The sequence below is a fragment of the Pogoniulus pusillus genome, chromosome 5, assembly GCF_015220805.1.
Source record: "Pogoniulus pusillus isolate bPogPus1 chromosome 5, bPogPus1.pri, whole genome shotgun sequence".
In the NCBI taxonomy this organism is placed as follows: domain Eukaryota; kingdom Metazoa; phylum Chordata; class Aves; order Piciformes; family Lybiidae; genus Pogoniulus; species Pogoniulus pusillus.
In genome coordinates this window covers 31,448,753-31,461,499 of record NC_087268.1, presented here as the reverse complement: position 1 = coordinate 31,461,499, position 12,747 = coordinate 31,448,753, and the positions used below count along the sequence as shown (strand labels likewise).

The window sequence follows — 12,747 nt, the reverse complement described above, 5'->3', positions numbered from 1 at the left end:
AACATAAGCTGTGTTGAGGAGAGCTGCCTGTTGCTGCCAGCAGCTTTATATGGAGAGAGATATCAATTTTTACTCAGTATTCAGAGATTTTGGGCAGACCACTAGAGGCTGCACTTGCATTTTGAAGTTTTTTTGTTACATTTTCTTTGCTTTGCTAGTTTTATTGGTGAACGTTGGTTAGCTTAATTTGAGTTGGGTTTTTCCTTCCCACAGGTAAATTTCATATGAAATTAATCAAATAAATATAATTCTTCTAGGTCATTAGCCTTTTGATAAAGCACAGTGTAGGCACTTGCTCTTTAAACACAGTAAGGAGTAGGTAACGAGTTTTATCTCTGATTCCAGAGATTTGGATACTGTAGGTGCAATGCAGTGACTTCCACACCATCAAGCATCAGCTTTAAATTCAGGATCTCAGGAATCACAGAATTAACCAGGTTGGAAAAGACCTCTGAGATCGAGTCCAGCCTATCACCTAATCCTTACAATTAACTAGCCCATGGCACTAAGTGCCCCATCCTGACTCCTCTGAAACACCTCCAGGGACAGTGACTCCACCACCTCCCTGGGCAGCCCACTCCAACGCCAATCACTCTCCCTGCCAACAGCTTCCTCCTAACATCCAGCCCAGACCCCCCCCTTCCCCCATCACAGCCTGAGACTGCATCCCTCGTTCCGCCAATGGGCACCCAGCAGCAGAGCCCAACCCCACCTGTCTACAGCCTCCCTTCAGGTAGCTGTAGACAGCAATGAGGTCTGCCCTGAGCCTCCTCTTCTACAGGCTTCACACCCCCAGCTCCCTCAGCCTCTCCTCACAGGGCTGTGCTCCAGGCCCCTCACCAGCCTTGCTGCCCTTCTCTGGACACCTTCCAGCACCTCAACATCTCTCTTGAATTGAGGAGCCCAGAACTGGACACAGGACTCAAGGTGTGGTCTGACCAGTGCTGAGTACAGGGGAAGAATAACCTCCCTTGTCCTACTGGCCACACTGTTCCTGATGCAGGCCAGGATGCCCTTGGCTCTCCAGCCCACCTGGGCACACTGCTGGCTCATCTTCAGTTGCCAAACAGCACCCTCAGGTCCCTCTCTGCCTGGCTGCTCTCAGCTACTCTGTCCCCAGCCTGGAGTGCTGCTTGGAGTTGTTGTGGCCAAAATATAGAACCCTGCACTTAGTCTTGTTAAAACTCCTGTAAGCCTGTTCCTTGAACCTCTGCTGTATGCATGGTCATCCAAGGAGATCAGAAGAAATGGGCATGTCCTTCCAGTTCTGCTCCCTGCATTAGTTGGCTTCTTCAAAGTTTTCAGCTGGCCAAATAGAGGTTACAAAAATTGAAGACAAAAATATATTACTAATTGCATCTGGATTTATGCAGAAGTTGTTAGTCATTTAATCCCCAGTTTTGCCCCAAATGCCATAGCATGTGCCAGAATATAGTGTGCTCACCATTCCTGCTTTTTCCCATAAATGTTGCTGGAATGAGAACTGATAGCCAACAGGCCAGATATGTGCCTCAACAGAAAGTAATCTGAGCTGAGATGTCAGTTTGAATTGTAGCCAAAATGTCATGCCAGTTTGCTTTAGGGGCTCAGGGGGTCTGCTGGGGTAGCCAAAGTCCTTCATCTGGGTGTTTGCAAATGTTTTACGTTCATAAATGTTACCCTTGTTAGGAACACTTCTGTTCTCAGTTGTGTGTGGTATAGAATCATAGAATCAACCAGGTTGGAAGAGACCTCCAAGATCATCCAGGCCAACCTAGCACCCAGCCCTAGCCAGTCAACTAGACCATGGCACTAAGTGCCTCATCCAGGCTTTTCTTGAACACCCCCAGTGACGGTGCCTCCACCACCTCCCTGGGCAGCCCATTCCAATGCCAATCACTCTCTCTGGCAAGAACTTCCTCCTAACATCCAGCCTAGACCTACCCTGGCACAACTTGAGACTGTGTCTCCTTGTTCTATTGCTGGTTGCCTGGGAGAAGAGGCCACCCCCCACCTGGCTACAATGTCCCTTCAGATAGTTGTAGACAGCAATGAGGTCACCCCTGAGCCTCCTCTTCTCCAGGCTAAACACCCCCAGCTCCCTCAGCCTCTCCTCATAGGGTTTGTGTTCCAGGCCCCTCACCAGCTTTGTTGCCCTTCTCTGGACACATTCCAGCACCTCAACATCTTTCTTGAATTGAGGAGCCCAGAACTGGACACAGTACTCGAGGTGTGGCCTGAGCAGTGCTGAGTACAGGGGAAGAATAACCTCCCTTGTCCTACTGGCCACACTGTTCCTGATGCAGATACTCTTTGACCTCAGGCAGTCATCTACACCTGTGGCAGAGCTTGGCACCAGACTGCTATTTTCTGTCTAATTAAATGCCATGACCACATCATGCAATTGTATACATAGCATTTTTTGGGAATATGTTTTTGTTCTATTGCTTTCTTTGGCCAATTGTTTCTTTGCCACTGAGATCTCAATACCAATGCAAAACTCAAATTTCCTCTCATAATTATAGAAAATACAATTTTAAAACTTGCTAACCATAGAATGGCTTAGGTTGGAGGAGACCTTAGAGATCATCTACTCCAAACTCCCTGCCATGGACAGGGATACTGCCAACTAGTCTAAGATGCTGAAATCCTCATCCAGTCTGACCTTAACCCCAGGGAGGAGGCATCCAGAACCTCCCTGGGTAGTCTATTCCAGAGTCCCATCACCCTTGTACTGAAGAACTTCTTCCTAAGATCCAATCTGAAACTATTCTGACTCAGTATTCCCTCTTGTCCTATTCCTAAACCACCTTTATGGAAAGTGTCTCTCCAGCCTTGCTTGTAGAATCCCTTCAGGTATTGGAAGTCAGCTATAAAGTTCCCCTGGAGTCTTTTCTAAGCTAAACACCCTCAGCTTTCTTAGAGGTATTCCAGCCCTTTCATCATATTTGTAGAGCAAGGTCTTTGGTGTGTTATGATTTGCATTATCATTTGCAACATTGATGTTGTAAAGGATTATAACATTTATTTTACTTTCCAGGTTATTCTTCAGTTGATTGCTTTTAAGCACTAATTTAAGTGCAGGCTTCTAGAAAACACATAAGTAATATCTGAAACAGCAGCAGCAGCATTACAAAACAATGTTAAGCTTAAATGCTCTGTTAACACCTACAGGCTTAGTAATTGAACCCATTGTCCAATGCAGATCTCAAATCATGTTTGTTTTTAAGTACTAATTTGAGGCTTCTAGAAATCACATAGGATCTGAAACAGCAGCAGCATCACAAAACAATGTTAAGCTAAGATGCTCTGTTAACACCTACAGGTTAACTTAGTAATTGAATCTAGAAAGGTCATTGTCCAATGCAGATCTCGAATCACGTCTGTTTTGTAGTACATTTTCAGTTCCTGAGATGTCTAAGCTGATTTAATCAGGCAGTTGATTTTAGAGTGAGGCTGGGTATTATGGGCTATAAAAACCTGTAATATCTGGAGCTTCATAGAGTGTGATAGATCCTCTTATTTCTGTCATTTACTCAATAAAACACAACTCCACTGTCTTCTTAGAGGTTGTGCTTTCAAATATTAAGTCCTTAATCCTACTCTCACTTTGGATAGTAAGAAAGAAGCTGTCATAAGATCAAAATACTTAAAGATCAGCCAAATACCAAAATATTTTCATAATGGTTATCCTGCATAAGGGCACAAGGAGGGGAGATCTGAGGCAAGGCTATGCCAGGTGAATTGTTCCTGCCATTTTCCTTGATGGCGAATCACAACAAAACCATATCAATGTGAAATGTGACCATATGGCTTACCCAAATAGTTTTCTTTTGTAGTTGCTGTACTGGAGATTTTTATCTTGATTTGTTAATACCAATAATATCATGATCTCCGTGACACTATCTGGCTGTCTTCTAGGCATATAAAGGCCACTAAAGGTGACTTTTCTCTGTTTTCTTGCCTTGCCAGAGCATTAGTGGTTTGATGTGAAACTCTTACAGTTAAGAAAGTTCTTGTGTCTCCCTAACCCCCCAAGAAGATATTCCTAGCAGGAGAGATGGAAAAATATTCTTTGAAGTGGCTCAGATTCAATCAGTTGAAATGCCTCTGAAAATGCAGCATCCAGTTTTTCTCTTGGGAAACAATAACCTTGCTAATTAGTATCTGGTTGCCAATAGGCTGTTCCTAAGCAAAGTACCAGAGAATGTTTGTTCTTTATTACCCTAGCTTGTTTGTTGGTGACTGAATACAGGATGAATTCTGACTTCGGAGTGACAACTGCTGGAAGCATTTTCATTGTTGGAGGCATGATAGGAATGTCTGGTGTTCAAAGTGTTTGGTGTCCCTCTGCTCAGACTACTGGGCTGTCTCCCTTTATGTGCTGAACTTGTTTGACCTCTAGGTTGTCTTTTTCTGTACTGGATGCAATTCTACTTTTAAGATTTTAGTTATTTTATTTTTTAACAAGCTTGTCTACACAGCCCTTGTGGCTTGCTCAAGCATAAACTGAACTGCTGTATGTACAGGATGGGCAACACCATTCCTAAAATGTCACCACACCTTGTATGTGGTACAGTGGTATGGCTAATGATGGGTCAGTGAGCCAATTCCATAGTCCTTCCTACACAGGCCTACATCTTGCATGCCAAAAAAGACCAGGGTTTGTGGGTAGCCTGAGACCCCACATCTGCTCAAGCAGTGTACTTATCACTGATGTGCACTGGTGGTCAGAGATGAGCTGCAGAGGATGAGTAAGCTTTAAGAATGGGTGGCACTAGGAATCTAACGACAGCTTCAGCTACTTATAAGGCAGATTGCTGTAGACCTTGCCCGAGTGCTCTGCTCAAAGGAGTAATTCTTCAGTGAAGGTTACCAAAGTCTTAGTATCAAAATAGCTCTTCTGCCACTGAGAGCAAGAATTTCTAGTCAGTTTGTAAGTACAGGCAAAGGTAATGAAGGTAGGGAAGAATCTTGAGTGTGATATAAGCCAACTGTTTAATAATAAGAATTTACAATTGAAATTCATTTTTATTAAACTGCAGTTATTTAACTGACAGTGCTGCACAGTATTTCAAACATGCAGAAGTTTGACATTGTTGAGTCTGTCATGGACCTGTAGATTGTCTTTATTCTGTTTGTAGTAAAGAGCCATGTATACACATACAGCAGTGTAGAAGCAGTAGGAACTTATTTGTATAGCAGTTGCCACCACCCATACTTTGGAGAAATGCAAGGGTCTTTCAGATGGTGACTATGTAATCATTTCCACACACCCCAGAGGGAAATTTCTTCTGCAGTCCTATGTACTATAAGCTTTCCCACCCTTTCCCCAGGTGCATGAGCTCATAAGCATTGCAAACAGGAGGGAGATGTCCCTGTGATCTAAAGCTGAGGAGTCACTAAGTGGAAAATTCAGTTCCTGTTCTACTCTGTATGCAGAGAAGTCAGTGCTTGTTGGGCAGGTGCTTCAATCTCATTCTCCCACCTTCAGCAAACAGTGACTCCCCAAGATGGAGGGAGGGGACTGAGCAGAAAGTCTATCCTCTGCTGCTCCCCTTGCTCTGCAGCCTCTGCTCCCCATGCTCTGTTTTCTACCTTTCTGACCTGGCCTCTGTGAGTTTGCCAGACGTATTTCCTGCAAAGCAAGGATGGTTTCTCTGCCTTTATAAATACGTTCTGTTCTTTGTGCTGGTGAATAAACAGAAGAACAAAGCTTATCTCGTGATGTATTTTGTGTGTGTGCCTGTTAGGAGGGAAACAAAGGAAGGAAATACTAAATCTGAATTACAAGCTTATATAAATTCTGTTTCAGAAAGTACACCGGATACAAGATAATGCATTAAAGAAAACAGAGGTTGTAAGGGAAATGTCAATTAATGTGCAGGTGGTTTTGCTAAGGTTGTCTACTATTTGACACTGTAAGTGTTGGTTTCCAGTCACTTACAGCTCTGCCAAAATCTCTTTATGTTCATGAGGTCTCACCTGACATTTTGGCTTAAAAGTTCTGCCAGAATAGCTGAGCTGCTCCCAAAAAGCCAGGGGACAAATCCATGTGCTTTTCCAACATTGAAACAGCCTTTTGTTTGAGAAGCTCAAGTGTCTCCATCCTTTGTTCAAGGACTTGGACTTAACACTGAGAAGAAAGACGACCTTTGTGACAAGGAGAAAAATCTGGCTAAATCCTAGGTCATAGAAGCTCATCAGCTACTCAAATCCATTATGAAAAATGCCCCACTTCATCCTGGGGCTGAGCAGGAGCTTCTCTGTGGATGAAGAATGGTCCTCCCTAGAGCCAGGTCTGCCATCAGGGCTGAGATAAAGAAGACACTCTTCTGGGCTGTGAGTGCTGCCTATTGGCAAGCAGGCAGCACAGGGAAGCTGCCTTACGCACTGTCAGGACCAGATCCAAGGGAAGTCTACCCTGGGGAGGATACTGAAAGAATGAGCAGGATGTAGGGTGAGGGAGACTGTCATATTCATGAAGGGGTGGGGTGAGAACCAACTTGGTAATCTGGTCTGAGAGTATTTGAAAAAAAAAGACTCAAGACTTCTTGGGCTGTTTGTGGAAAAAGGCAACAAGGAAAGAGAATGGTTAGAGGGACGAATGGGAGGCAAATGTGGGTGGCGGTGACAAGTTTGTTGAAGAGTGATACAGGTGCATGAGCGAGACCTAGGCTAAGCTGATGAGTCCTGTGTACCTAGAGCAAGGCAGGGAGTAAAGCTTGATAAGCAGGGCAGGCCACATCCATCAGAGCATGCTTCTGCTGAGACACAGTCCAAATGCTTTACTCTCAGGAAAATTGAACAGAGAGGGGAAACATAGAGACAAAATCAGTATTTGGAGGGAATGTAATAAATGTGGCTGAGAGAAAGAGAGACAGATGGCACTCTCAGTGAAATCAGGAGCTGAAGGACAATGGAGTACCTGCTTGTTGCCAAAGCACTGTTCATCCCATGTTCTAAAAGAGAGGGGATGTCTTCCAGAGTGTCTTGTAACTACTCGTACAAGCATATGTGCCAGCAGAGAGGTCAGTAGGGCAAGGGGACACTGGCAAGCAGACCTGCTTCCAATATTTACTTTTCTTGAATACGTGACTTTGTTGTCTTCATAATGTTCTCAACTTTGTTGTACACAATGTCTTAGCTTGTTTTGTTGCTTCCTGCCTACAACGTGTTGGAGCTAGATCCTGGACTCCTATTTGCAACACAGCATTGTTGTCAAGATAACAAATATTTCCTCCCTTGTGATTGGTTCAGAACAAAGCATTTAATTTTTTTTTTTAAACAAAATATATTACCAAAGTGTTAATTATTTGAAGTCAGGTGCTTAAGACTTTGACACTGAGTCTGTTCTAGCCAGCAGTGAGGCATCCTGACTTTTATGTCTGAGTCTGGGAGAGGGCTGCATTCTGAATCATGCAACCACCTGACATATTTGAGCTCTCAACTTGACACAGTGGAAAAAGAAGACTGGCTAAATACATCTTTTGGGCTGTCTCAGAGGTGTGCTTTCCTTTTGTCAACTCTTCCACTTCAGTAAGCTTTGTCTCTCTCTCTCTCTCTCTTTTTTTTTTTCCTTAGGAGAATGATATTGAGCTTTGTTTGTTGCTGGGTGTTGAGGCAGATGACTAACTGTGTGGAACTGCCATGTAGATGATCTTTGGGACTGCAGCTGAGCCTGTCTTTTTCTGTGCTCCTCAAGCCAGAAATTTGATTGGAGCTCTGTCAGAGGCTTTAGTTTTATTCCTGTTATGCAGAAATGTCAGTGGTTTCTTGAAATATGATACAGATGTTGCATTTAAGTGCACTGGGATCTAAGATTATGCTTCCATTGAGGAGGAAGTAGGCAGAAATTTCAGCACTCCTGGGAACTTCTACTGAGCAGGAGAAATAGCTTTTAAAAAGTCTTAATACTCTTGAAAATCCACATGAGCTGCTGGGGGAACAGCTGTAGCACATTTTTTACTCCATCCATGTTTAGTCTATGTGACCCAGGAGGTTTGTTTTGCTACCTGATTATTTTGGAGCATGTTTGCTGTTAGCATTTTATTTTGCTCAGTCAGTAAAGGGTAAAATGGTGGGAACTTTAAATGGGGAACAGGAAGATGCTAAAACCTTCTCGGTCTCCTTTTGCCCTTCAAATAAAGAAATAGAGAAGGAAGAGGGAAAGCTTTAACAGATTATGACAATGTACTGTATTGGGAAGGATATTGCTAATATAGCCCTGTTTGTCTGCAAGTGTTAGTCAGGCTCACAAGGCAAGTATTCAGGTCTTGTTTATCAGTTTTGTCCTAATCCAGAGGCAAGAGTTAATAATATGCACTGAATGTGGTAAGGAGTTGTTTCTAATATTCCTCTATGTCAAAATGACTGCTCAGCTTCCTTTGAAAGCAAGCAAGTGTTGCTTTGCATATCTTATGATTATTCGGATCCCTCCCTAAATATTTCCTCCGTCCATTTGAGAGATGTTATAATTTGTAAAAGAGAGGGGATAGACTGTGAGTTATGTTTAAAATTGTCATTTTGAATAACATCTTAAGATTACACATTTGGGTACTTGTGTTCCTCCTCCTCAGCATCCTCTCATTATTATGCTGCCAGTGTAATCTTGCAAAGCAAAGCTGGTGTTTTCATGATTCAGCAATCTTGAATAAGGGATCCTGACGTTCTGTTGTGTAGCTTTTCGTATCGTCTTTTTAAGGTATGACAATAACAAAATGCACTTTTATTTCTGTATGTCACCCCTTGCAGGCAGCAGGCCTGGCAGTACATTATTATCCAGACTGAAATTTCAGCACGTGTATTAAAAATGCCCAAGCCTATGAAAACATAACAAATCTGAGCCGATCTGCCTTGTATTGCCTGTCGTTTCCATTTTGATTGCGATTGGCTGGCAAGGGCTGCTGCTGGCATTGCACAATTGGCTTAGATGGGGAATTACAAAACAGGAGCAGATCCCTTGACTGGGATGTGGTAGCACATGCAGCTGAGCAGAGGCGAAAAAAGAAAGGTCACCCGTACGCAAGGATTTGAGCAGACTCTCTCTCACAGATGTTTCCGTTCCAGAGAAGAGCATCTGAGCTCATTTTTCTCGTCCATGGCTTGTGGCGTTTAAATGCTGTAGGCATTTCTTGTTGCAGCGAAAGTGAAAATGCACCTGGGAACAAGTTTGCAACCTGGAGGCATATGAGAATTTCAGATACGTGGAGCAATATCATGGAATGATCAGAAGGATCTGCATTTTTAAAGAGTATTAAATATCAGTGAGGAGGAAGAAATTCAAACAGAAGGTTAAAACCCGATGCAAAAGGAAAACAACTTTGTTTTCATCCTGAAATTATACTGAAGACAGCATGAAGGAGAGGTTATATCAGCCACAAAACAATGGAAAAGCAAAGGGGTTAATTTTCCTCTGAAATAATCTCTGTACAAGTGTAAAAAAAAACCCCTCTATAAATAATTTATGAAAAATAATCATTTTGATATGGTTTGAAGCTCTTGTGGAACGACCTTCATACTGCTGCATCTTTCCAATGGTGTATGCTCTGTCTTTATTTAAGGTGTTTAGATTAAGAAGATCTTGCACAAAAAGGTCAAGCTACTTTTTTTTCAATAGTTTTTAACTGGTGGTTATTGGGGGGTGGGGGGGTGTTAGATGAAAGAACTAGAGGAATTTATGTTTTTAACTAAACATTCTCTTTTTCTTCTTTCTTCCTCCAAACTTAGTTTACGAGATGCCGGAATTGGATTTATTCTTGTCATAGATCGCAGACAGGACAAATGGACCTCTGTGAAAGCATCCATACTACGGATAGCAGTGAGTACTGTTTGAAATTTAACTCCTTAAGAAAATTTTGTGTGCTCAACATTCCACTTATGACTGGAAAATCTGCAAATATTCTTCAACAAAATCTGACAGATTTCATCTGTTATCTGATAGATGAACAGTAACACTATTCAGCAGTTTTTCTTCATCTCAGCTGACTGAGCATTATGTGTCTATGATAGACTTTTAATGCAGCTTGCAGCTCAGAATGTCTTTCTGAGAAGGCACTTGGAGAGAGCCTCTGTTTTGTGTGCATGTCAAATGTGTGCAATGTGCAACTATCTCAGATGGGAATCGATACCTGAATGCAGAGCTCTGCGTCCTGTAGAGCTTTGGGTCCACCTTTCATTATTCAAGTGAGCTTCCCTTCTAGGATGAGATGAGGATGAGGGTCCTGATGTAGTTTACCACCTGTGAAAGGAATTCAGTTGATCTTGCACGTTTGAATTAAAACAAGGGTTGCCTGTAAACATGAAAATCTTAATTCCCTTCTATGATGGATCAGTAGTACATGCTAAGACTTTCAGTCTCATTTCTAATTATTTTTTGGCTAACATAAAAACTAGCTTATTAGAGGCTGTTGGTTTGGTTGGTTTGTTTGTTTATAACACAAGTAGGATAAGACAGAGTCATGTTTATCATGTGCTTATCCTAAGATGGGTTTACTTTTTTGCTTTGGGTTTTTAGTTTGTTGATTTTTTGGGGGGAATTGGTTTGTTGGGGCTTTCCTTGTGGTGTAGTGTTTTGGCTTGTTTTTCTTCTTGTTATCCTTGATTGAATTGTTAGTGTTGCTATTTTTTCCACTAAGTGCTAAAAAACAGACCTGAAAACATCTTTAATGGCTGAACTGTAACTGTAATTTCTGTGTACCTCATTCTGACCAAAGGGCTGTTTGTTTATTGTAAGTTAAAATACAGTACACTACTCCCACCATATGGCTTTTATTCCCACAATACAGCTTTTTCAACAATAACTATGTCAGGAATGTTAAAACATTGGCAATATTCCCAGATACTATCAAAATTTGCTTTTGCAGCTTATTCTGAAATTTTAAGATACAGCCTTGATCAGATTCCAGTAGTGGAAACAGAGCAGGATAATTTGGGGTGATTAAAGAAAAAGCACCGTATCTCTGGAGGTTTTGAATCTCTTTCATTATTCAATTCTGTATTTTCTGTTTAATGACAGATAAGTATTTCAGAGGTGACAGTCCTTCTATATAATTGGAATGTTTGGAAGTGGATGGCAACTACAGAGATGTTGCTTATAGCTCTAATACTAACATTTACGGTAGCGTTCCTCTGGTGGACATTATTTTGCTTGGAAGCACAAGGTACAAGAACCCAAGTATCTGTTCCACATGATACAGAGTCCTTCACTGCAGTGATGGTGCCTAAGGGCTTTACCTGGACAAGGGTGTTAAGTGCAGGAGTGTAGCTGTGGGTTGCAGTGCTGTTCATGATGGGTTCTTTGCCTTCTTTTTATTTCTTTTCTCATTCTTCTGAGAGCTTTATTTAAGAGAAATCATGCTTCCTAGCTGAAGTGTAATATGCTGGGGGCATGATCTTCTTCATATTTGTTTGTTTGTTTTTTCATTGAGTGGGATCAGCTTTGACTTTGTATCATATCCATGGATGTGTGTAGCAGCTCTTCTCTTGGGCTTCAGCAGTAGTCCCACCATCCCTACACACCTGAAAATTTTATCTTCCTCTTCCAAAAAAGATGTAATAAAAAAATCAGTCAGCAAAACAATTTTGCTGTTGTCCACCATTTGTTTGTTATAACATTTGCCATGAATGAACTCAGTACATTTCTGCTGTCTGGTCTTTATGAAAAACAAAGCCAAATATGCAGTATGTATCTTTATGTGTCTTGTGCCAGCATTTTTATGGTTTCTCTGTGTTCTGTGTCCTGTTGATAGACAGAGATTTATTTATTTTAATAGCTCAGGGGGTAGATGGAAGCTTAATTTCCATTAGTTTGGTTTTCCTAACAGTTACTCTGGTGTATTTTGATGGTGATGCCACGTTTGAGTTGCATTTGGGCTGCTCAGATCGAATCTTCTGTCTGAAAGCCTGGTATCTCTAGCATTTTGTGATTGCTAAAGCTTATTGCTATGTGTGATGCTACAAGTCTCACGTTCTCTGAGAAGAGAATTTTGGCTGTTTGATTCATTTGTTGTTCCAGCAGCATCCTCCCTGCTGTCTTTCTTGATTTTTCTCTAATCATCCTGAGGTGGTTAACCCTCTTGATTTGCTATACCAGAGATGTCATCACAGTATACTGTGACTGGAGTGCTGCTCAGCAAGAGTATCCTGGCTAGAACATCTGCGCACCACTAATATTCCTGACAACTGTAGGAAATATATTTGGAAGCACTGAGCAGCTGCTCAGAAATTCACACCAGCATGTTTTGTTTTGCTTTTAATTACAAATTACGATGATTATTACTTGATGTGTTTTAAAAGACTCTTCACACATAATGTTTGGTTTGTACTAGCGAGCGTTGGAAGTATGTTTTGAAACAAAATTAACAAAGAATTTCTTGTTTCAAGCTGAAATTAATGTAGAAAATCTTTCCATATTGTGAAAAATATCTGGACTTCACTGTTTTGGGTTGGTTGGTTTGTTTTTTTCCTTTGGTGTAAGGGATCCTTTTCTGAGATAGAAAAATGAGCAATGTTGAGCTGAATCTGTATTCCATGCTGATTAAGATTGCTGTAGACAGTCTGGACTGCAAAGATGAAGTAAACATTTTTTGGAGATACAGTCTAAGGGCAGTGGCTGCCCCATTCATCCACAATGACTGCTCTTGAAGCACATGCAGTGTAGTGGTTTGGATGTTAGCCTCCCCCTCACACTTTGGAAATCACCCAGACTAGTCTCAGCAGCTCTGGAAAATGAATGAAGCTTATATTTACAGCTTAGCACAAAGTACA

At 41.7% G+C, this 12,747-nt stretch overlaps 1 protein-coding gene across 7 annotated transcripts in view; it reads left to right on the top strand.

The window, feature by feature from the left end:
- MCF2L (MCF.2 cell line derived transforming sequence like) overlaps positions 1–12,747 on the top strand; it is a 123,263-nt gene that overhangs the window by 65,231 nt on the left and 45,285 nt on the right. For 5 of the 7 annotated variants that reach the window (XM_064143723.1, XM_064143725.1, XM_064143724.1 and 2 more), the window contains one exon: positions 9,709–9,799. In XM_064143723.1, the coding sequence (XP_063999793.1) occupies positions 9,709–9,799 (91 nt within the window). Of the gene's footprint in view, positions 1–7,496; positions 7,519–8,663; positions 8,684–9,708; positions 9,800–12,747 lie in introns of those variants that run through there. The other 2 variants (XM_064143721.1, XM_064143720.1) reach the window with 2 other exon arrangements.